Source organism: Mercenaria mercenaria, chromosome 5, assembly GCF_021730395.1.
Source record: "Mercenaria mercenaria strain notata chromosome 5, MADL_Memer_1, whole genome shotgun sequence".
Classification (NCBI taxonomy): domain Eukaryota; kingdom Metazoa; phylum Mollusca; class Bivalvia; order Venerida; family Veneridae; genus Mercenaria; species Mercenaria mercenaria.
The window spans coordinates 94,084,323-94,111,178 of NC_069365.1; the positions used below are offsets into that span (position 1 = coordinate 94,084,323).

General features: G+C 36.0%; 1 protein-coding gene across 1 annotated transcript; it reads left to right on the forward strand.

Moving 5' to 3' along the window:
* The first annotated feature begins 1,857 nt into the window (after positions 1-1,857).
* Positions 1,858-17,740, forward strand: LOC123557978 (nucleoside diphosphate kinase B-like). Its single transcript, XM_045349820.2, has 4 exons — positions 1,858-2,066; positions 8,925-9,026; positions 9,484-9,596; positions 17,236-17,740. Exons 1-4 carry the CDS (start codon positions 1,890-1,892, stop codon positions 17,351-17,353), a joined length of 510 nt encoding a protein of 169 aa, XP_045205755.2. The 5' UTR covers positions 1,858-1,889; the 3' UTR covers positions 17,354-17,740.
* The last annotated feature ends 9,116 nt before the right edge of the window (positions 17,741-26,856 follow it).

Genomic DNA, 26,856 nt, shown 5'->3' on the forward strand with positions numbered 1-26,856 from the left:
AGGTCCTCTTCCAAATTTATTTATATAGGAACTTGGGCCCTATTAGGGACCACTATAGCTAAAAGTAGATATGCCTTTCTTCGCATTAACCACTAAAATTTAATGGATTTTTATCAAACTCGATGTGTAACAATATCGTAAGGTCTCCTGCTATTTTGTTACAAATAGGGATAGGGACCAATTTAGCTAAAAATATAAACATGTTTAATGACCTCTTCTCATAAATCGCTTCATGAATCTTCATCAAACTACTGCTGTAATTATTCGTCTAAGGATAAACGAAACAAAATTGCAACCCTACGAAACCTTTGCGAAAAATTAAAAGAGAATCATTTAAATTGTTAAAGTGCGGTGTTTAGTTTTGCAATTTGAAAAATGTTAGATGAAAGATGAATATTAAATGAAAAATTCATAAACTTCTTTCCTTATTACAATTCGCCGACCATCATTTTTAAAGATATTTCTTGTTGTACCTAAGTAAGTGTTTGTATAATACGAAAAGCCGTGAAGCTGCCGCAAACCAAGATCAATATGTTACGAATTCAGTGATTGGTTGCAGGAACAAGTGACCGGTGACGTAAGCTGCGCAATGCGGAAATATTGGAAGTTTTCCGATTGCAGTTATTCTTTTGTTTGTCTGTTATTAAAATGGGGGTGTACAGCAATACGAATATAACTATAAAACTTAAGCCTGAGCGATAAACTGACAACTTCTCAATTTTGACGTTTATATTGTTATTAAAACAAGTTATGGAAGTAGCTCTGCAAGGTATATTAAACCATTTTTTTTTCAATACACCACCGTTTGTATATCAGTGTTTAACTTTCAGCCTGGTAACTATAGAACCATTTAACCCATAGTCTTCAGACTTCATAGGTCTTATTGAGCAGAGAACCCCTATTGTTTTTGCGGTCACTGGGTCGAAGTCACAGGGGCCTAGTACTAGTTAAAGGAAATTGGTTTCCTCCCAAGAACACTTTGCGCTAGAGTCTTAATATTTCATATGGAGGTTTGACACCAGTAGTTCAAAACCCAAAACGCTAAGAATTGTTCAATACCCTTGCCGCTAAAGTTAAGACTGGTTTTCATATGGGAACAGCAGTAGAAAATCGCAATCATGTTTTGCATACAGAATCTTATGTAATGACCCCTACTCCCACTTTTCCAGTTATGAAGACTGTGCCAAAACCAGCCAAGCCTTAATTTCCTTTAAAATTAAAAGGAAACTTTATTTTCCCTATATTTCTGTAATAACAATATTTGATATACATCTATTTCTGTTTGCATTTTTTATGGAAGACTATACTAAAGGAACCAGCGTAGGAGCCATCTGGTCTAGTTGCGAAATGGCTGCCAGGTATTTGAACACTAATTTTTCACTTGACATGGCAACACAGGTCTAAATTGAGGCTAGTTTCTGTTTAAATTTCATTGTGGATGTATTTTTGACATATTGGTAGGAAAAATGGGAGAGCAGGTTGTATTTGGTGAAGTCAAGCTTAATTTTAGTATGAGTAGTACTTCCAGGTCACAGCACTGTGATTTTGATGTCAGTTTACAGTAAGCAAATGTGACCAGAGAAATCTCTCTTAGAAGATACATGACCCCTACTTTTCTCATCATTTTATATCAGTTTTATCATAACTCTTTAAAAATGAGGTAAGGATTTGTTCTCTGAAATGGGTCTAGCTATGTTTGGTAGCTCTTTGAAAAAGGTCAGTTTTATATAGAATATTTAGGGAAAACTATTTAGGCTATTGTACTATATTTACTACTGTACAACCTGTAGCAGGCACGCCGGAGACCAACTACACAATTGCCACCTAGCGGGAATTTCTCCAAAACCGGTGTACATGTTCGACCTTTCCCTTTTTGCCGGCATTGCCACATGGTAGCGACCTTGTTACACATACTTGTAGGATTCTCCAAAATGGCTGACGATAAGAGAAAAGAACGTACCTTCATCATGGTGAAGCCAGACGGAGTCCAGAGAGGACTCGTCGGCGAAATAATGAAGCGATTTGAAGCCAGAGGATACAAGCTTGTCGGCTGTAAAATGTGCCAGGTATAAAGACGCCATTTGTATGAGTTGATGAATTATATATTTTTCACATGTGACGGGTTTGTTGCACGTGAATGTGACCTTGGTAATCCTCAAGAATTTTCTTCTATCATCACTGGTTTGTTTAGCTAAAAATATTCAGCTCAGAGACATGTTTATTTTAAAATGTTTCTGATTAATTTTTCTTTCGATCTGGTGAACACAAGTTATACACACAAGTTTCAAATTGGTACAGTGCTTTAGGGTATAGCGGATTTTAGGATATAGATTGATAAATTTTATATTTAGACTTGAATGATTCAGGGTTCTCGGAAATGCGGAAATCGGCGTCCCTGTAGACATAATTGGTCCCGGTATACGCTAGTCCAAATGATTGAACTCGAGAGTTGAATATCGTTATATTATTTTGACTTGTCGATATCCGCCTCCGAGTACAAACCAGAAAAGGTAAAGAATGTGGTAGCACTGTCCTCTTCTTTGCGTAAGTAACACCCAATGGAATCCGTTGGACGGCAATTATGTTATAATAATGCAACGGATAAAAAAAAGAAATACATACATAGAAAGCCTGTAATTTTTCCTTTTCAATGATGTATATATTACCGAGATTTCTTGAGAAAAATTCAAACTATGGCAGTTAAAAAAATGCCAAGGTTTAACACGAGTGTACTACATATTGGAAAATTCATAACTTTATCATGACATCACAGTATATTAGGGGTTCTAACTGACCAATCAGAGAGCTGCATTTTAGAGTACCTGCCAGTTTCCACTTGGGTATAACAAAGTATATTTCCAATGAACATATAGTGACATTATAAATAAATATCACACTATTTTAGAAATCAAATCAAGATTTTTCACTGCACATGCCCCAGATGATGCTACAAACAACAAAACTTTGAAGTTTCAATGAAATATTATATTGATTTAATACCTTTATTTTAGTTAAAAGTTTGAGATTTTACACAGGGAGTCTATGATAAAGTCCGAGTAAAATGTAATCAATACCCAAGTGAAATAAGTATCATTCCACAATGTTTTGGACATGTTAAAATTATGAATGGCCGATCACCGGTAAACACATTACTACACGAAGCGTTTTCATTGGTCACGTCTCCGACCGCCATTACATGAAGACGATTGAAACGTTAGAGGTTTAAATTTTTTACAACAGAAATTCTTGATAAATATGTCCTGTTTTTATGTTTTTTATTTACTATTTATGATTTAAAACAACAGGTAAGCAGTTAGGGCTAAAGAAAAATCGTGACTACTGATAAATCGTAATTTCAATTGACCACAGTTTCCACCACAGTTTTAATTGTTTCTGGTTGAGACCTCTAGGTAGTCAACGTAAAATATCAAAATGTAAAATCGGTCTGCCCGAGGTCTCATTATTTAGACTAGGTATACGCATGTTTATTGCAGCTTGGGAGTCCCCGGACGCACGTTTCTGCAGTGAGACGCAATGAAAATTAATTGATTTATCATTACATATAAACCTGTGAATACACAAGGTTTGACTCGAGAGCAAAATATGTGGGCGGAGTCACTCGCTTGTCACCGATAGCCACGTATAGCCAATCAGCGTTGCCCATTTACAGTACACGGAGAGATAAGCTGCATATTATAATTAACTAGAATGTATACATGTGATTGTCGGCGTGATTGCATAGGTGACAATTGCTAATTGTTAAGGACGGATTACGTAGTGTTTGGAGTAACTCCGATTGTTTTCTCACATACTGTTACCAGGCAGTTTTAAAGAACTTTTTTAGAAGAAGTGATAATTAGGAATGAATGTCCGCGTAATTTTAAGATTCTGTCGATGCCAGTCTTAGTAACGTGATTATTTTTCTGCAAAATCGATGATGTTACTGAAGAAGCATAATAAGTTTATTAATATGTTGATCATAGACATACTGTGCATTCTTAATGTATTTTAGGCTGAATGTTTTAACTTTAATAAGTATTAAAATAAAAGCAGTAATTGTTCATGTATTTTCTTTTCTCTGTATGTTTATATACGTTTCCATTTTGAAATAAAAAGGTAAAGATAAAATTATCACCAGGAATTTTGTCTAACTTGATATTTTTACAAGGGGAATTTTGTCCACCTTGATAATTTCACAGGGGGATTTTGTCCAGGAAGATCAGAAACAGCAGGGATGGGGGCGGAGAGGTGGGAGGGGGCGGTGTTGTGCAGCGGTGATTTTGTCCTACATTAATTTTTGACTACATTTTACCTTTACCTTTTCATCGCACCTTAACAATATTTGGGTGAAGAATTGTGATTACAAAATGTCTGTCGGTCTACACTTAATTTGACAGTACAATAGAGGCCTGTGTTTTGATGAAACATTTAAGTCTGTCCGTCAGTCTAGTCAGTAGTTGGGACGGCAACTTTTTCAGCTTTGGGAGTCCCAGGACTGCAACTTGAAATTGCTAGTGAGAACCCTGATTATTGTATAAATTTTAATATCATTCTTTTACTGGCATGCAAACAGATATTCTGACATACACTTTAAATATTTGCTTGATGTGTTATTTTTCATGTCATCAAATGTAAAATAAAGCTAACCCCTATACACTAAACTGGTGTATATGTAAAAGGCAGTGGCTATGATTACGGTACCGTAATCCTAGCCTCTGGTTCTAGGATTACGGAAGTTCCGTATTCCTAGACGACCCTATGAGGATAGGCTAGGATTACGGAAGTATTTTAAGAGGCATAAAGTTTATGTTAGGCTAAATAAAAAAATATGTATGTTTCCGGTGACCCGACCGACCCTTATTTTAGCCCCCGACCCTAAACTTTTTTTCGGACGAAAATTTGCGGGTACGAAAAAAAACATATGCTCTCATTTAGGAACATCGGATCAATGTACACACAAATCACCGAGCTGTTTGAACAAGTCCACCCGCCGACAGGCAGTTTCTTGTGAAGGATCTTCCAGTTCTATATTCACATTCATCGTAGATTCTACATTGACGAGTTAAATTCTGGATAGGACGAGTGGACTCCGCTGTATACTCGACCGATCGGGCGAGTGGTTTTTACGCCGTAACTTTACCAAAGTCAGAAATTATATCACGAAAAAATACCTGGATTGACTGGAATTAACCCGCAAATAGTAAAGATATCAAAACATCATGTCGGTAATTTTCCATTCCACGAGCACATGCGACCTGTCGTTATATCTAATGCATCGCCGTTACTTTTGTTTATCGACACGTACACAGAAAACGCGCGTAGTGCATTTATTTTTTAATATAATCGCTTCAAATTTTCAACACAGCTTGAGAAGTAATACAGTTTGAATTTTATAATAATTTTAATAAGACATCGACAAAAATGTAGGCAAAATTCTATAAAATAAGGTCAAATTTTCATAGAATCACTTGTAAAATTTCAAACAGCGCAATCTTAATTACTTATTTCTTTCTTTAAGTAAATAAGTGATACATAATATGGTCATAAAATTCAGACTTTTGACCAGAAAGTATAAAAAACAGAATTAAAAAGTCTTAAATAATGAAAAAGCGGCAGCAATTAAATACATGGAGTAAAACGATTTTTCGCAAACAGATTTCTGTTAGCGCGGCAGAATACTAGTAGGTTATGTGACTTCGTGAATGTAAATAGAAATGTGGCTTTAGAATAAAGCAGTATGATGTTGCGGTTTTTAATTAAGTTTTAAATGAATCTTTGTACAAGTATTATTTTTGACAAACACTTTGTAACATATTCTTCTCTATAAACAATAATGTAAGTTCTTTGAGGGCAAACAGGTCACAGAGGTAGGATATCCAGTATAATCGTTTGACACATTTACCTGTCAGTTCATTCGTGATACTGTACATTCGCTTTTAAAAAATAAAAGAAGAAACTTTTTTCTTGATTTCTCCTCAACAATTTAAAGAAGCGAGGCGGTACGATCAAACAGTGATGTTTCACATGGCGCGAAAACATGACGTAATGCCATGACAATCTCGGGCAACTATACCGTGCTTTGATCTCCATTTCAGATGTCATGATACCGGCACACTTCTTTTAGCTCTTTGGAGGGTGTTAATTAATGATGAAAACAAGTCCAATTACTTAGCTTATAAACAGAATAATTTCCGATAATTGTTTTTTCTTTTGCTTTCCCAACGGGTGTGTGGATGATGGTATTTATGTCCATATTTTGGGGACACTTCTCAAAATAATTATTTTCGGGAAATAAGTCTTGAGAAAATGAAAATAACTAAATATTTTATGCTGTCCTAACACTTCAGGAAAATACGGTAGGGAATAGACTTTAATTATTATTAATATCGCTGCAGTTGTTTTGGAGAGCAACTGGCTGGTGCTGCTGACAAAAATAGAGGAAAGAAAAATAAAAATGTCTGCTGTAAAAAGGAAATTTAAGAACAAACATGCCACCTGAAAAAGGAAATGTAGTGTACAAGAGAACAGTATTTGTCTACTGCATTACATTTAAAATTTACTTATTGTACATGTATAATACTCCTTTCATAAAAGTGACAATATTAAACATGTCAATTATAAGGGCAAGTGACTGTTGACAGTTCACTAAGGGCGAGTAGATTTTAGTGGTTACTAGTCCTGCAGGGCGAGTGTGAAAAAAAAAATACAACCCTGCTTTAAACTTGACATAAAAAATCATGATTTTAAGATAAGGCTTGAACCAACGGAAAACCAAAGGTGCATCTGGCGAAATATTCTGACGGCATGTACTTAATAATTTGACTAAAAGTCAAAGGGTATATAAAAAGCTATGTATTTAAAGTGTATAGCATCTACCATCTAGTACAGACATATATGTATGCTGCTTTCTCCTTGATTTAAGCCTCTTAAATCTTATAGGGTTGTGCATATTTTTGTAAACCTGTTCAATTGAATAATTTTTGTTTTTTTGTTACAAAAATATTTGCATTTAACAATGGGCAATAAGAATTACAATGTTACCATCTTTTAAATGTATTTTTTGCACAAGACTGAAGGAGGTCAAACTCAACATCATTTTAAAGCTTTCTCATCGATTCGAGCCCTTTATTTGGAAGGTCATTAAGTGTTAATGTTTGCATATTCTATTTCCATAAAGCAAATATCTATCAAGATTGACTTCTTGTTCACTCCTTACAACAGTTGAAATATGCTCAGGATGCTTTTAATCTGAAATTTGGGCTCACAATATTACCCACTATGTAATTTCCTTTTGAAAAAAGCAATTTTTGATTCAAAATATTAAAACAGGTATTTACTCAATTTTTCAGTGGTTTCATGACTAATATTTTTCAAGGCATTTTAAAATGTTAATGACACAAATTTCTGATGGAAGAACATGCTACATGAGCATGAATTTTACTAAAACACAAGGGCTCGAATCGATGAGAAAGCTCGAATTGACGAGAAACAGGCATATTGATAAGACAATGGGCAAAAGCAAAGACAAGGGAATTCTACTGTGAAGTTGCGTATTCTGCTCTATCCTCAAAAAAAAGATAAAATCGACCTACCTAGCCTATTTTTTTCTGGCATGTCACAGGAAACATACATTTTTTTTTTTGCCTCAAATTACCTCCCTTTATTTCAAATTAAAATTGGTATATCTCCGTAACTAATGAAGATACTGATCTGAAATTTCATTTATAAATGTCAACAGATTTATTTGGCAGATCCTTCTTTTGTTCACTAACAATAATTTTTTTTTAATTACTTCCCTTTTACGTTACTATAAATAGCTTATTTTTAGTAACATTTTTATTATTGGCCGTAGGGAAAAACTGAGACCACTTTTCTGTGGTACAACATGGATGGTACCTCCAATTTTTAGGTGTATTTTGACATATCTATACCTTGTAAGAATTTTTTTTTTCTCTTTGGTTAAATTTCTTCCCTTTGTTGTTCCTGTCTTTTGTTGGACTTAGATATTTTTTCTGAGGACCTTCTTGTCCTCAAGTGCAATGATAACAGGTGAGCGATATAGGGCCATCATGGCCCTCTTGTTTGATACAAACTTCCAAAATACCTTCAACAACAATAAATCTTGGATTCCATGACAAATCTCATCCAATTGTTACGTAGGTTCCAGAGTTATTTTATATCTGATTACCTCCCCTGATTGTAATCAAAATGGATTTATATCAGTAAGTACTTATAGGACTTATTTGAAATTTCATTATTGTTATTAGTTGGACTGAGACAATCAGGGTAGATAACTATGAACTGATTTTATGTCAAATTACCTCCCTTTATTTCAAATTAAAATGGGTATATCTCCATACCTAATGAAGATACTGATCTGAAATTTCATTTATGTCAACAAATTTATTTTTCTGTGGACCTTTTTGTCCTCAAGTGCAATGATAACAGGTGAGCGATATAGGGCCGTCATGGCCCTCTTGTTCTGTATTGTTCGAGATGTTGCAGTTCTCAGGGTGGGATAAATACCGGTTAGTCGGACCGTATCCGAATTAAGAATTGGCGGATCACGTCAAAATTTTCCGTCATGTCCATCGACCGACGACTTTCTGGATTTCTTAAATAGGGCTAGTGAAGTCTGCTGCTGATTTTATTTGTTTGTTTTGGGTTTAACGCCATCAACAGCATTTCTGTCTGCTGCTGAACGAGTAACAATTTTAAGTCAGTTTGTTCCCTAAAGTTAGCAATTGTGCCTGTTTAGGCCTTTGTAGGGTGAAGTGGTACACATAGTATGTTATTCAAAATTCCCTCTTTTGGCTAAAACGACGTGAAAATTCTTCACCTGAGGGCTGTGGACCACTTCCCCCAAAGTAGAGTGAGGGCATTGTGAATAAGTCTTAACAATTTGCTTTCACCTTTTCTTTCAGCCAGGAGCAGAACATCTGAAGGAACACTATGTGGATCTTAAGTCTAAGCCATTCTTTCCAGGTCTTATTGAATACATGACCAGTGGTCCAGTTGTGGCAATGGTATGTATGCAAGCTATATCATAAAATCTGCAGTAAGCATGTCAGTGAACCATGCTCATACATGTCTAGTATGAAACGAAACTGAAAATTTTAAAAACAAACAGTCTAGCCAGAACATCATAACTAAGTTTGAATAAATTTAGGAGAATGGAAGTTACCAAGAATTTATTTAAGCTTATATTTTATAGACTCTGGCATCAGTACCAGCTTGTAAAATATGCTATGGTCTATATTAAATATATAGCAAATATCGAGACTGAAAATGGGAACGAACTCTGCTTCTAGCAGAAAATATTTTGCAAAAAAATGACCTTTCAGAAATAACAAAGAAATTCTCCACCATTTTCGAGTTCACTGCACTTCAATCAGTGAACAGCTTACTTTTTGATTGTACAGAACTTTACATAGAATGCCCAAATTTGACATATTTGTGACATTGTTTTTGTTTTCCATGAAGGCCTGGGAAGGCACGGATGCTGTAAAGCAGGGTCGTAAAATGCTGGGTGAAACTAAACCATTGGAGTCACAACCAGGTACCATCCGTGGGGATTTCTGTATAGACGTCGGCAGGTAAGGTCATGTTGTAAAAGAACAAACACTTGACTGAACTACAAGGGAAGATAATTGCAAATGAAATTGTACTGAAAATCACCAAACCTCACATAATGTTGTCTCCCACAACACAGTGGTGTGGGTGACATATTGATTTACTCCTGTCTGTCTGTGTGCGTATCTGTCGGTCTGTCTGTCACAAAGCTTGTCCGCACTCTTTAAGTCGAACATTTCTCATCTGATCTTCACCAGACTTGAACAAAATGTGTTTGCCAATAATAAGTGCTCGGTCAACTTCAATAACTAGCCAGATCTGCCCAGGCACTTTGGAATTATGGCCCTTGAATTACCAAAAAAAGCACTCAGATTTCTTGCGCACTTTTGCCCTCAAAAGGACCCATATACTACTTAAAAGTAGTATAGGGGTCCTTTTGAGGGCAAAAATGCGCATGCATAAATGACCTAAGTAAACTGTATATAAAGACTGACTTACTATTTAGATGATTAGGCAGTTGTGGGAGACATGTATGTGCTTTTCTCAAAAGGAGCTCTAGTTATAATATATAATTCAAGAAGTATTTTAACATGAATCACCAAACCATACATAATGATTAATTAGCACTTAACATTTGCTCACATATATACTAGTATTATCCTTCTTGACCCAGTATAAGCAGAGTTTTTCAGCATGATTTGGTACATGTAGATAATACGGATATTTAACTGTAAGTAACATATTGATGGATCTTCATGAAATTTTACAAAGTTGTAGATCATTATAGGACAGTAATGCATGCTAAGTTTTGGCAAGATCACTTCATTTACCAGAGTTATTGCCCGTTAATACTTTTAATGTACATAAATTCCTAAACAAAGAAATCTATTTAATATGGATCTTTCTGAAATTTAATACAAATATAGATCAATATAGGTAAGGGTGTAAGGATATACGGAAATTCACTGTATATCGATACATTAGTCTATCAATACGCATATTGTATCATAGTCCTGTTTCACAATACAGTCGGTGAGTGAAAAGTAGAATCATTGACCAGAGCTCCAGATAAGGTTTTGTGCAATTTGTAACAGTACTACCTGATGTTTTGTGAAATTAATAACAGTAACTGTATTACGAAATTAATAACGGTATTATCTGATGTCTTGTGAAATTAGGAACGGTACTACCTAATATTTTGTGAAATTAGTAAAGGTGCTACCAGATATTTTGTGAAAATAGTAACGGTACTGCCAGATAACAGACAAAAACTAGTAACAAGGAAATTTGTTTAGGTTTTGTAGCAGCAACCACAAGCTCCTCAACAATCGGATGACTTATGTCTTTTTCCATGTTTATTTCTTTTGCCGATGAAGAAACGTATGTAAGCAGTATGTTCTTTTGAATTTCTATTTCTTTTTTCGTCATGCCTCTTGCAGGTGGTAAACCAGTCTATTGTTTTTCGCTAATTAAATAAAGTACCGGAAAGATATATTGGGTGACAGACCACCAAATGTGCAACTAGGTGCGTACATGCAATACGGCCGGATCTTCTTTGGGAATTTGTAATACTGTTTACATGTCGTACTGATACAACCACATCATAAAATAAATTCATACTGATACCTCCAAATTTTAAAATAAATTCGTACTGATAAACGGCCACATTTTAAAATCAATTCTTTTCGACCCCTAACAAATTTGTATGAATTTACGAAAATATGGCGCTTATCTGGAGCTCTCATTGACTGAATACTTTCATAAGATCAGTGTTAAAGATTGTAACTAAACAATTGTATCATTTATAACAGTTTATTCAACATGAAAGCAAAATTTCAAGTGATTTCCAAGTGTAGGAACATTGATTTTTAGCTCACCTGAGCACGAAGTGCTCAAAGGTGAGCTTTTGTGATCACCCTGTGTCCGTCGTTGGCGTCGGCGTCAACAATTTGACTGTTAACACTCAAGAGGTCACAAATTTGAGTCAATCTTAATGAAACTTGGTCAGAATGTTATCCTCAATGAAATCTTGGATGAGTTGGATATTGGGTCATCTTGGGTCAAAAACTAGGTCACCAGGTCAAATCAAAGGAACAGCTTGTTAACACTCTAGAGGTCACAGTTTTGGCCCAATCTTAATGAAACTTGGTCAGAATGTTATCCTCAATAAAATCTTGGACAAGTTTGATATTGGGTCATCAGGGGTTAAAAAACTAGGTCACCAGGTAAAACCAAAGGAAAAGCTTGTTAACACACTAGAGGATACATTTTTGGCCCAACCTTGATGAAACTTGGTCAGAATGTTACCCTCAATAAAATCTTGGACGAGTTTGATATTGGGTCTTCTGGGGACAAAAACTAGGTCACCAGGTCAAATCAAAGAAAACGTTTGTTAACACCCTAGAGGTCACAATTTGGGCCCAATTTTAATGAAACTTGGTCAGAATGTTACCCTCAGTAAAGTCTTGGACAAGTTTGATATTTGGTCATCTGGGGTCAAAAACTAGGTCACCTGGTCAAATCAAAGGAAAAATTTGATAACACTGTAGAGGCCACATTTATGACTGTATCTTCATGAAACTTGGTCAGAATGTTATTCTTGATGATCTCAAGGTCCAGTTTGAATCTGGGTCATGTAGGATCAAAAACTAGGTCACCAGGCCAAATCAAAGGAAAAGCTAGTTTACACTGTAGAGGCCACATTTATGACCATATCTTAATGAAACTTGGTCAGAATGTTAGTCTTGAGGCTATTTAGGTCAAGTTTTAATTTGGGTCAGGTGGGGTCAAAAACTAGGTCACAAGGTCAAATCAAAGGAAAAGCTTGTTAACACTCTAGAGGCCACATTTGTGACTGTATCTTTATGAAACTTAGTCAGAATGTTAATCTTGATAATCTTTATGTCAAGTTGAAACCTGGGTCATTTCAGGTCAAAAACTAGGTCACCAGGTCAAGTCAAAGGTAAAGCTTGTTAACACTGTAGAGGCCACATTTATGACTGTATCTTTATGAAACTTGGTCAAAATCAAAGTCTTGATATTTTCAAGGTCCAGTTTGAATCTGGGTTATGTAGGGTCAAAAACAAGGTCACCAGGTCAAATCAAAGGAAAAGCTAGTTTACACTGTAGAGGCAACATAAATTATGACCATATCGTAATGAAACTAGGTCAAAATGTTAAACTTGACGATCTATAGGTCAAATTCAAATCTGGGTCAGGTGGGGTCAAAAACTAGGTCCAATGTTGGGCGGTTAAAACCACCTCCGGTTTTAACCAGTTAAAACCGCCCCGGTCAGTACTCCTTGAAGTGGTCAATACTGGTCGATTGGTCAATACTGGTCATTTAGTCAATACTGACTGTTAAGATATTTTGCAGAGTTTATGAACAATTTAAAGAATGACTTTTAAGAGCATTTGGGGCTTGATGAAGGTGGTTGCATGCATTACATTTAGTTCAAGCAACCAAATCAATACTCCCAAATTAGTCAAAGTGATCAATTTGTCAGTACTGGTTGATACTGGTCATTAAACTGCTAATTTAACTGATCTTCATTTGTAGAAAGTATTTCATAAACTGTAGCAGTTAAGTGTTTGATTCACAAGTGTTAAATCTAATTATTTTTACTGGAATATAATTCAATGAAAATTGCTGTGAACAACTGGACCCTTTCATGGAAGTGGTTCAGTTGTGTTTTGATAGCAACTGTCACATTGCCTGATTGACACCCTGTCTTACAATATACAAAAGATTATATATTGCAGACCTGTCTATCTAGTCACTAGTTAGCAGTCATGATCAATAATTCTACTGTATTAATGAGGTGCTTGAATATGGTAATTTTATCTTAAAAAAAAAGTTATGAAATCAAAGTATTCAAATGACCAGTATTGACCACTATATTTGTTGATCAGGGATACTGTGAGGGAATACAATTTGAATTGACCAGTACTGTCCATTTCAATGAGTGTATTTTATAGTAATAATTTTTTTTTTTGATTAATTCAAAATAAAGGCTACTATAAGAAGATAAATTGAATTAGATAATTGATAACTTGAAGACAGCATTGAATAAACTAGTATTGACCACTGACCAGTCTGAGAATATTGTCCAGAACTGAGCCTGACCAGGACACACTGCCAAGGACCAAAACTGAATTGACCAGCATTGACCACTATACTTTTTAATAAACAAAATTCTATATTATTCAAATTGCATTATTATTTTTACATTACTTTTACAGTCTGTTCTAATCTGTTAATGAGCATTATGTAAAAGTGTTGAATTAACCAGTATTGACCACCCAAGAGTGACCAAAGTATTGAATCGACCAGTATTGACCGGTTTTAACCAGTATTGACCGCCGGCCCAGCCAATACTCGTATTGACCGGCTTTTTGCCAACATTGACTAGGTCACTAGGTCAAATCAAAGGAAAAGCTTGTTAACACTCTAGAGGCCACATTTATGACTATATCTTCATGAAACTTGGTCAGAATGGTAATCTTGATGATTTCAAGGTTCAGTTTGAATCTGGGTCATGTCGGGTCAAAAATAGGTCACAAGGTCAAATTGAAAGAAAAGCTAGTTTGCACTTTAGAGTCACATTTATGCCATATCTTAATGAAACTTGTCAGAATGTTAATCTTGATGGTCTTTAGGTCAATAGGTCAGGTGAGCGATACAGGGCCTTCATGACCCTCTTGTTTTTTCATTTTGTCACATGAATGCTTACTTATGGTACTCGAGTGTATCTCAAATGTACCGTATCGTTGCATCTGTATCATGATTATGTATTGTATTGCGAGACTAAGATATTGTTACACCCCTAAATAAAGGACAGAGGTGCTTATTTTCATCAGGTACTCTTCAATAACTGCAGAGTTACATACTTTTCCTTTTAATTGTTTTAAAATTCAGAAGTTCCCACAAACCTGGTGTAATCCTTTGATGAATCTTCATGAAATTTACTACAGACATTGATATATCTCTGTAAGGCAGAGATTTTCCTCTTGATTTTGTGTAAATAGGAACCAGCAAGCTGTTGTATGGTCCTTTTGTACATAAATTGTGTATTAATGTATCTTGAAATTAAGTATCTTTCAAAATACAGTAGACATCGTAGTTACGACCACCTCTATTAAGCGATTTTTAGCCCACCATCATCAGATGGTGGGCTATTCAAATCACTCTGCGTCCGTGGTCCGTCGTCCTTCCGTCCGTCCGTCCGTCCTTCCGTCCTTCCGTCCGTTAACAATTTCTCGTTATCGCATCTCCTCAGAAACTACCTGGGGGATTTTGACCAAACTTTGTCAGAATGATGTATTGGTACCCTAGTTGTGTCCCCCTGAAAATCAGACTGGTTCAACAATTTTTTAGTAAGTTATGGCCCTTTGTTTATTTCTATAATTTACATAGATTTATATAGGGAAAAACTTTGAAAATCTTCTTGTCCAAAACCACAGAGCCTAGGGCTTTGATATTTGGTATGAAGCATCATCTAGTGGTCCTCTACCAAGATGATTCAAAATATTTCCTTGGGGTCTAATATGGTCCCACCCCGGGGGTCACATGGTTTATATAGACTTATATAGGGAAAAACTTTGAAAAACCTCTTGTTCAAAACCACAGGGCCTAGGGCTTTGATATTTTGTATATGACATCATCTAGTGGTCTTCTACTAAGATTGTTCAAATTATCCCCCTAGGGTCAAATATGGCTCCGCCCCGGGGATCACATGGTTTACATAGACTTACATAGGGAAAAACGTTGAAAATCTTCTTGTCCAAACCACAAAGCCTAGGGTTTTGGCATTTGTAATGTAGCATCATCTAGTGGTTCTCTACCAAGTTTGTTCAAATTATCCCCCTAGGGTCAAATATGGCCCCGCCCTGGGGGGGTCACATGGTTCATATAGACTTATATAGGGAAAAGATTTTAAAATCTTCTTGTCAGTAACCTACAACATTCAAATTTGGACCACATGTATGGTTTTGAGTGGCAAGATGAACCTTGACATGAGTTGACCTTGATTTTGACCTAGTGACCTACTTTCACATTTCTGTAGCTACAGCCTTCAAATTTGGACCACTTGCATAGTTTTGTGCACTGAAAAAAACTTTGACCTTGACTTTGACCTAGTGACCTACTTTCACATTTTTGAAGGTACAGGCTTCAATTTTGGACCACATGCATAGTTTTGTGTTCTGAATTGGAATTTGACCTTGATTTTGACCTACTGACCTACTTTCACATTTCTCAAGCTACAGCCTTCAGATTTGGACCACATGCATAGTTTTGTGTACCGAAACAAACTTTGACCTTTACATTGACCTAGTGACCTACTTTCACATTTTTGAAGGTACAGGCTTCAAATTCGGAACACATGCATAGTTCTGTGTTCCGAAATAAAATTTGACCTTGATTTTGACCTTGTGACCTACTTCCACATTTTTGAAGGTACAGGCTTTAAATTTGGACCACATGCATAAATTTGTGTTCTGAAGTGTTATTTGACCTTGATTTTGACCTAGTGACCTACTTTCACATTTCGTCCTTGAAATTGATCTAGTGACCTACTTTCACATTTCTCAAGCTACAGCTTTCGAATTTGGACCACATGCAAAGTGTTGTGTACGGAAATGAAATTTGACCTTGAGCTAGTCAGTAAGTCTTGAAATTTGGAACACTCAAAAATGGCACATTGGTGGGCGCCAAGATCACTCTGTGATCTCTTGTTGTATTAAACGACTGGTCAAAATCCCTCCCGAACGTTTTCAGTACATAAATTCATTCCATTTAACGACTTTTTTATTAAACGACTAGCGACCACATTAATGTAGTCCCGACAGGTAAAATATTCGACAAAAGTATCTATTAAGCGAATGGGTACCAAAATTCTACCGGGCATTTCTGGGTAATTAGCGAGTATGTTTTGCACGTGACTGAATGCAATTAACCTTTGTATCAGTTGAACTGACAAACAGTCTAGCCATAATTTTCACGGTTGACTTGGAAAAGTGTTCACAATGTTAAAACAGATTTTTAAACCATACATGTATGTTCCTAATAGATACAGTTACATTAACAGTTAAAATAACTTTTCTTTTCATCTGACTGAAATTCATTAAGAGACCATTCCATTAAGAGACCACTTCTTAGCAGTCCCTTGGGTGGTCTCTTAATACAATGTTGACTGTATACTTAAAAGTCTCTCATTCACGAAACAACTTATTCGGCAGGGGATATAAATTCTATGAATTTGCTTGTTAATTTTGTAATGATTTGTTTTAGTACTTAGGATTGTGATGAAAAGCTTCAAGCTTACATGAACCATTTTCAAGTCCACTGATGTCATATGAGATGCGGCTGTAAGCCCATAGTGGCATTTGTATACACAACCTCTTGACCGAGTGGCTGACATCTGAACCACAAGACCACTCCCATTTTGACTTTCATCAATCAAGTGTCATTTTAGACAGCACAGTCACAACTTACTTTCTACTTTAGAACTTCTAATAGAAAAAAAATAAAGATAAATTTTTGTTCAAAGCTATCTTTTTATGTAAATAAAATAATGTGCTTCTATCTTTGAAAAATCAGCTAGATTTAAATCTTTTTATATTGGTATTACACAAACAAGTGAATTTTTTTCATATTTTCAGAAATATCTGTCATGGTTCTGATGGTGTAGAAAGTGCCAAGAAAGAGATAGCTCACTGGTTCAAGGAGGGTGAACTCATGTCCTGGACACCGTGCGAGTTCAACTGGGTTTATGAATAATGTTAAAATCTCACTTAGGACTTTCTAGCAATATTTATCTTGTAAAACAGCTGAGCTGTACGACCACAATGAAATTATGTCACAATTTTCATGACTTATTGATAATCACATCTTACATAATATTTTATATACGCAAATATGTTTGAAAAAGGAAGATTTAGAATCACAGACAATTGATGAAATTCTGTTACAATCATATTTCTACCTGGCAACAGAAAAGTGCTATTTTATACTGAAATTTATGTGCTATATATATGTCCTTCAGTTAAGTTACCCTAGTTCAAAAAATGTAGTATCATGACGGGTTGTTTTGTCTTCTGTTGCCACTTTTGACTTGAAGATCCCATTTTTTTGTTGATGTACTTGTGGAAAATAAAACTATAAATTCTCTAGTACATTATTCTTGCTCGAGTCACAGTCTTTACTTAATAGTTTAGTTTATACTAGTTCGTTTTAGCTCGATTGTGATGAAAGCTTCAAGCTTATTAGAACCACACTCGAGTCTGCTTCCTGGAAAAACCAGTACTGGTGGCATATGAGGAGTCATGGTCGTGACACCAGTGGGGCTCGAACCCACGACCCTTAGATTGAGCAGCCGACACAGTCTTTAACTGAACAGTCTATATACACCCTTTGAAAAAGTTATACATGTCTTCAAGTGACACCTGTCCATCAGTGAAACTTTCAATCTGCTGTCCCTCTGTTACACACTAGATAAAAACCAAACATGCAGTCAATTTACAATTTACTAAATGTTCCAACATGTCTGCTGCAAGACTTCTTCCGGGAATTCTTTTTCTTGGTATACATGTATATATATATATATATATATATATATACGAGTGAGAGGTCATCTTGCAAAGTTAAGTTTCAGTAAAAAAAACGCAGAAGTCCTAGGTTTTACATTTTGAGTTTGACTCAAATAAACCAGATATACAGTGTGTTTTTAGCTCACCTGAGCCAAAGGCTCATGATGAGCTCTTGTGACTGCTCAATGTCCGTCGTGTGTCCGTCAATATTTTCTTAAAAAAATCTTGAAAACCACTGGGCAGAATTACACCAAATTTCACGGGAATGATCCTTGGGTGGCCCCCTTTCAAAATTGTTCAAAGAATTGAATTCCATGCAGAACTGGTTGCCATGGCAACCAAAAGGAAAAACTTTAAAAATCTTCTTTTCCAAAACCGCAAGGCGTAAAGCCTGTGACATCATCTAATGGTCCTCTATGAAACTTGTTCAAATTATGCCTCTGGGTTGAAAAGAGGCCCCGCCCCAGGGGTCCCAAGTTTTACATAGACTTATATAGGAAAAAACTTTAAAAATCTTCTTGTCTGAAACCGCAAGACATAGGCCTTTGATATTTGGTATGTAGCATTGCCTTGTGGTCATCTACCAAGATTGTTCAAATTATTACCCTGGGTTGAAAAGAGGCCCTGTCCTGGGGGTCCCAAGTTTTACATAGACTTATATCCATAGGAAAAATCTTTAAAAATCTGAAACTGCAAGGCCTAGGCTTTTGATATTTGGTTTGTAGCATTGCCTAGTGGTCCTCTACAGATATTCTTCAAATTATGCTCCTGGGGTGAAAAGAGGCCCTGTCCTGGGGGTCCCAAGTTTTACATAGACTTTTATAGGAAATTTAAAAAAAAAAATCTTCTTGTCTAGAAGTGCAAGGACTAGGCCTTTGATATGTAGCATTGTGTAGTGGACCTCTAACAAGATTGTTCAAATTATGCTCCTGGGGTGAAAGGAGGCCTGACCCGGGTGTCACTTATATGAGTTATATAGGAAAAAATACTTCAAAAAAATTATCAAATCATATTTCCTAGATTGTTTAATTATAATTACCTGATGACCCCAAGTGATTAGGGGTCACCTAACTGTGACCTTGACCTACTGACCTACTTTCTTGATTTTTAAGATACAGCCTTGAAATTTGGGTGACATGTACAGTTTTGCTCACCGATCTTAAAACTGACTTTCGAACATAAATGTGACCTTCTGACCTACTTTCTTAATATTTTAGCATCAGTTTGATATTTGAAACATGTTCACACAACTGGGAAAAGATTTCAATACTTACTTACATTTGACTTTCTTACCTGATCTCTTACACTTGTCAATGTAGCTCACATTACTCAGGTGAGCGATCCAGGGTCATCATGACCCTCTTGTTATAGGTACTAGTTTATATTTGAGAAAGAAAAGTTACCTTTTATACTGGTATTGTCAAATCAGTGTCAGTTAAAGAGGGGTTAATCTGATCAGGCAAGTAGACAAGAAATGGATTTGTTCAAAACTTTTAAAAAGTAATAATTTTCATTTCTTTGTGCTCTCTTAGCACTTAATACATTTTCATTGGAGGTATTCCTGGTTGCGCAAGCAAGAACAGTTCTTTTAGCAGCATATATTTGATAAACTAAGGCATGATACAAATGTTAGACCTATTGTTTCATATTTGTCAAAAATTTGCATTGACAAATTTTGCAGAAATTCATTTGAAATGCAATTTTGTAAAATTGTTACCTCCCTTTTGACTAGAGATAAATTTAAAAGAAATGAATTCCTAAGTATGGTGGCATGTTTCTGCCACAAGATAGCTTGTTAGCTATTGCAATACTTAAAGAAAATTATCTTATACATTTGTAAAGCGAAGTTTTCTGAAAAGATGATCTCAGTGGTTGCAAGTTTTCCGGAAATGTTATGACAAGTTAAGTTATTATCTCGGTACATTTTGTGCAAGTGCCCACAACTGCCTTTTATTAGCCGACTATTCGAAGAATAGTCTAGCTATTCTACTCACCCTGGCGTCGGCGTCGGCGTCACACCTTGGTTAAGTTTTTGCATGCAAGTACATACAGCTATCATTTAAAGGCATATAGCTTTGAAACTTATTCTTTTTCTAGGTCAATTACCAACCTCACTGGGTCAAGTTCCATAACTCTAACATGTATTTTGAGCAAATTATGCCCCCTTTTGGACTTTTGAAATTTTGGTTAAAGTTTTACATGCAAGTTACTATCTCCAAAACTAATGCAGATATTGAATTGAAACTTCACATGTGTCTTCGGGGTTTTAAAACTAGTTGATAGCAGCAAGTCCCATAACTCTGACCTTCATTTTGGCCAAATTATGCCCCCTTTTGGACTTAGAAAATTCTGGTTAAAGTTTTGCGTGCAAGTACATACAGCTATTACTAAAAGGCATATAGCTTTGAATCTTATTTATTCCTTTTCTAGGTCAATTACCAGCCTCACTAGGTCAAGTTCCATAACTCTTAACATGTATTTTGAACAAATTATGCCCCCTTTTGGACTGAGAAAATTCTGCTTAAAGTTTACATGCAAGTTACTATCTCCAAAACTTATGCAGATATTGAATTGAAACTTCACATGTTTCTTCGGGGTTATAAAACTAGTTGATAGCATCAAGTCCCATAACTCTGATATGTATTTTGGTCAAATTATGTCCCCTTTCGAACTTAAAACTCTTTTGATATATATAACTAGATAGCTGTCTCAACACTAAGAAATTATCCTATTATTTCAAACTTTTCTGAAAGGTTTATCTTAATAGCCTAAAGTTCCCTGGAAATAATAAAAACATCTCTAGATAAAACAATCATTGGGATAATGTTTTCAGAAAAATACACAACTTTTCTAGATAGTTTGAAATACCATGATAGCTACCAAGTGTATTGCAGCAAATTTCAAGCATTAAGCAGAATTTTGTGCTAAAACATTTTCAGGAAATAATAAAATCTCTAGAAAGTATTATTATGTCTCCCCCAGGAGACATATTGTTTTTGCCCTGTCCGTCCGTACGTCACACTTCATTTCCGAGCAATAACTGGAGAACCATTTGACCTAGAACCTTCAAACTTCATAGGGTTGTAGGGCTGCTGTAGTAGAAGACCCCTATTGTTTTTGGGGTCACTCCGTCAAAGGTCAAGGTCACAGGGGCCTGAACATTGAAAACCATTTCCAATCAATAACTAGAGAACCACTTGACCCAGAATGTTGAAACTTCATAGGATGATTGGTCATGAAGAGTAGATGACCCCTATTGATTTTGGGGTCACTCCGTCAAAGGTCAAGGTCACAGGGGCCTGAACATTGAAAACCATTTCCGATCAATAACTAGAGAACCACTTGACCCAGAATGTTGAAACTTCATAAGGTGATTGGTCATGAAGAGTAGATGACCCCTATTGATTTTGGGGTCACTCCGTCAAAGGTCAAGGTCACAGGGGCCTGAACATGGAAAACCATTTCCGATCAATAACTAGAGAACCACTTGACCCAGAATGTTGAAACTTCATAGGTCGATTGTACATGCAAAGTAGATGACCCCTATCGATTTTGGGGTCACTTCATTAAAGGTCAAGGTCACAGGGGCCTGAACATTGAAAACAATTTCCGGTCAGTAACTTGAGAACCACTTGACCCAGAATGTTGATACGTAATAGGATGATTGCTCATGCAGAGTAGATGACCCCTAACGATTTTGGGTCACTCTGTGAAAGGTCAAGGTCACAGGGGCCTGAACATTGAAAACCATTTCCGGTCAGTAACTTGAGAACCACTTGACCCAGAATGTTGAAACTTAATAGGATGATTGGTCATGCAGAGTAGATGACCCCTAACAATTTTGAGGTCACTCTGTGAAAGGTGAAGGTCACAGGGGCCTGAACATTGAAAACCATTTCCGGTCAGTAACTTGAGAACCACCTGACCCAGAATGATGAAACTTCATAGGATGATTGGTCATGCAGAGTAGATGACCCCTAACGATTTTAGGGTCACTCCGTTAAAGGTCAAGGCCACAAAGGCCTGAACATGGAAAACCATTTCCAATCAATAAATTGAGAACCTCTCGACCCAGAATGTTGAAACTTCATAGGATGATTGTTCATGCAGAGTAAATGACCCCTATTGTTTTTGGGGTCACTCCGTTAAAGGTCAAGGTCACAGGGGCCTGAACATTGATAACCAGTTCCGATCAATTACTTGAGAACCACTTGACCCAGAATGTTGAAACTTCATAGGATGATTGAACATGCAGAGTAAGTGACCCCTATTGATTTTGGGGTCAGTCTATTAAAGGTCAAGGTCACAGTGGCCTGTTCATGTAAAATCATTTTTTGGAAATAACTTGAGAACCACTTTACCTACAATGTTGAAACTTAATAGGATGATTGGACATGCAGACTAGATGACCCCTATTTATTTTGAGGTCACTTGATCAAAGGTCAAGGTCACAGGAGCCTGAACAGTGACTTGAGAACCACTAGGCCAAGAGTGTTGAAATTTAGCGGGATGACTGGACATGCCAAGTAGATGATCCCTATTGCAGCCAACCATCAGTGTCTCTTTGACTTTCGCTCCTGACCCCTATTGACTTCTTGCCTATAGGACTTTGCATTGGGGGAGACATGCGCTTTTTTACAAAAGCATTTTCTAGTTATTTTATTGTTGAAGTGTTTCCAGAAAAATGCCTACATTTCTTGGAGTTTACAATATCGCATAGCTACCTAGCTATCTTTTGGCAGAAATATACCTTGGCTACTTTGCATTTTGTTCGTATTGTTGAAAAATTCTTCCGTTTGCAGACAATCTAGTTTCTGGTCAACACTTGTGTACTGTGGTCCATTCCATAGGATGATCATTGCCTGTAGTCAGATGGCCCCTATTTTTGGGGTGAAATTATGTGACCTGTCATGGTGAACTGGAGACCAGACGAGAGCTATAACAGGAGACAGCGTGCTCAACTATACCAGTGCTAGATAGTGAAATCAGGCACATCTGAATTATATCACTGGCGTCTTTAATGACTCCAGTTTGTTTGACAATAGTTTGTCTTTCGAAACTTACACAAAGTATAAAATGGACATAATTCATGGATTACTTCTGCAAGAGAAATGCAGCATTTGTCATATGATGTGGCTAATTATGTGAAACAACTATTTTAAGTTTGAACAAAATCCAGTAATAACTGAGATAGAAAAAAAGCATTAAAACTTAACCGTTTAAGTTAAAATATTGGCACCAGAGTTCACAATAAATATGAAAGTAGGACAAAAAGACCACCAATGTCAGTTTAAGGAAATACAAAAAAAATATCATTTGTTTCTCTGCACATGTTTTAACTTCAAGGGAATATTGCACAGGTATGATTGTAATGTTTTAGTAATATATTTCAAAATGTGTAGTCTTTTTATAAGACACTGAAAGGAAATTTGTGTTTATTTAGCACCTTTAAGTTTGAAAGAAATCCATTTAAAAAGCATGAATATTAAACTGACATTTTATTAAAGAAAAAAGGGACCATAATTCAAGAAATATTTGTGCAAGAGTACTTTACCTTATGTTGTATAATGAGGGAGAACTATTTTTAGTTTGATTCAAATTCACAATGTAATGATGGAAGTTTCAAATAAAAAGGGGGCATAATGCATGAAATATTTGCACGAGAGATATGATCCTTGTGTCGGGTGATGTAGAATAATTATTACGTTTAATTCAAATACTTATTGCAGAAATATAGTGAAAATGCACCAAATATACCCTAAAATTTTAAGTAAAAAAGGGGTATAACCCATGAAAAATTGGTATATGACATTTTGTCATATGATGTAAATGATGATGTGGAACAACTATTTTACATTTGAACAGAATCCATTTAGTTCTAACAAAGGTAGTGTGAAAGTGCACCAAAACCTTAACCTGAAATTCGAAGTTAATAGTGGGAATAATTCATGGAATATTCACCAGGTGCTAAAGTTATGGCCCTTGTGTCAGAAGATGCAAGCGATGATGAGGAATAACTGCTTCAATAAATTACAGAGATAACGTGAAAGTGCATCAAAACTTTTAACAAAGGTGTGGACACTGAAAGGATCCCATTGACGGATGGAGTACGATAGCTGTCCATATACTTCGTATGACTTTATCCTTGAATACCTATTCCTGTACTGAAATTAAAAAGATAGCTGATGGGGGGAAAACTTGCATGCTAACGTGTTTTGTAAGTAAATGACTTTGTGACAAGGATCATCAGGATGACTCCTTGGTGAGCAAATTAAGTTTGCTCTGATCAAGGACGATTTTACTAAGTACAAAAAGTTATTAAGACTGATATTTGACAGTTATTAAGGGCTCCAAGTCTTGTGGAATGATTTTCAAACACTGTCTACATCAGTTTTCCAGTTGTATTGACTGTCGGTATGGTATGGCAACATTTCAACTTCAGTGGATGCTCCTATTGGTGATGTACAGTGTACCAGTTTTAGTCGATTACACAAATAATGTACCGGTATTCCGCTATATTTCTATAATCTTAGGCATCCAAGAAGACCTATTCTGCTGTTTGTATAAACTTAGACATCCAGTAGGTTGGGAAACAAGTATTTTCAAACTAGCTGACTGGTGCTAGATCTATAATTATTTTGCTGCTAGAAGCAAGCTAAAGGTATTCGGTGCAGACCAAACCTGTATACCTGCGTATGAATGCAACTTGTGATACCCAACCCCAGACCCTGGCACCTAAGTAGAACCACAGACTTCCTGTAAGCAAACTGGAAAGTTTTATATCGTGAAAAAACTAAACCTTAAAGCAAGATGCGAGTCTCAAATGATTCTTTTCAGCCCAATTAACCATTCTGCCATTGTGACCCTTCACATCAGGCTTTGGCTGTACCAGCAAGAGGGTCAATTAGGTTATTCCTGTCGAGAGAAGCATCATCAGCGCCATGGCTTCCTGACGTAAAAATATATGATCTGTAGGTGGGAGACCTAAAACTACTTTTAAAACATATTCATTCAAAGATCTTCCATAGGGAAGTAGATATAATAATTCATTAAAAATCACTCTTAAAAGAGTGATTTTTAATGAATACTTTTAAAACAGTCGGCCATTTTTTGTTAGCTTCACTGGGCTTCCAGTTTTTTTTTGTCGGTTATATAACGTTACACTTTCCAAACCAGTTTTCTGCACAAACAACTGACACAGACGTTTGATTACACACCTTCTCTACTTTAAAATAATCACAGAGATCATAGAACACATCTGGAAATCAAACATGCAACCTCTGCATTCAGTCTTGTACTTGACAGAGTTTTGCCTAAAATGAGAAGCCTCTAGAAAGACTATGGCCTTGTTTTTTCCCTGTTAAACGATTTACGAAATGTGTTATGTCATACATTTGATACGCAGCCAGAATTTGTCATGTGCCATTTGCTAAGCATTTTTTTATTTCGTCAGCTTCACTTGTATACTGTGAAAATATTATATGTAGGAGCAGGGCCTCTTTTCACCCAAGGGTTATAATTTGAACATTTTGAAAGAGGACCACAAGGCAATGCTACATACCAAATATCAAAGGCCTAGGTCTTGTGGTTTTAGACAAAAAGATTTTTAAAGTTCTTTCCTATGTCCATGTAAAACTTGTGACCCATGGTGCGGGGCCTCTTTTCACCCCAGGGGCATAATTTGAACAATTTTCATAGAGGACCATTAGATGATGTCACATGCCAAATATCAAGGCACTTGGCCTTGCGGTTTGTGACAAGAAGATTTTTAAAGTTTTTCCTTTCGGTTGCCATGGCAACAAGAGTTCTGCATGGAATTCAATTCTTTGAACAATTTTGAAAGGGGACCACCCAAGGATCATTCCTGTGAAGTATGGTGTAATTCTGCCCAGTGGTTTTCAAGATTTATTTAGAAATTGTTGACGGACAGACGACGCACATTGAGCGGTCACAAAAGCTCACCATGAGCCTTTGGCTCAGGTGAGCTAAAAATTCAGCAAATAAAAAAGATAAGGTCGTTTTGCTAGACTGATTTGAAAACTTTGGCCCTCGCGCAAATTTTCAAAATGGGAGTCTATGGGAAAATCACAACTTCCGTAACATTTTCGCAAATAAATTTTTTTCTACAATGTAGATTTTAATGAAACTACTCACAGTTGTAAATAAACATGTGGTCTATAATGTGATGAAATAAAATATATAGGTCTGTGTGCTTATTTTTGAGACATTTGACCATGATTAAAGTGAAACAAACATTTCAAGCTAATTAAAGCCATTTTGAATTATTTAACATGTCAGATGTTTTAATATCATATTCTAACTTAAGAAAAATAGTAACAGTGTCATTGTAATAAATATAGTCACGGGTTGCCATTTATTCATAAAATGAATTTCATTTCTGTACACAGAATCCAGGCTTTCTTCCACGTTTTCCGGATAAAATGTTACGCCATCACTTCCAGTTTATCAAACGTGCAGAACTACCTTAAACAGGGGCTTAATTATGACAAAATAAGTTATGTAACTTGTCCTGTGTGGTCATCTGATGATGCAGAAGACATGTATGAAGTCTGAAAGCATTTGGTCTTGTGAAGGAACCTGCTTACATGCAAAACTTTTGTGACGCCTTATGGGTGATTACAGAAGTTCTATTATTTCAAACAGTTGAGCTTAAAAAGAAAAGTCAACAAGAGA

Bases quoted from the DNA above. Each gene is read 5' to 3' on its own strand.
- LOC123557978 (XM_045349820.2), top strand. From the start codon at position 1,890: ATGGTAGCGACCTTGTTACACATACTTGTAGGATTCTCCAAAATGGCT. The intron at 2,067-8,924 runs GTATAAAGACGC...CTTTTCTTTCAG, and splicing joins TCGGCTGTAAAATGTGCCAG to CCAGGAGCAGAACATCTGAA. The intron at 9,027-9,483 runs GTATGTATGCAA...TTTTCCATGAAG, and splicing joins GTGGTCCAGTTGTGGCAATG to GCCTGGGAAGGCACGGATGC.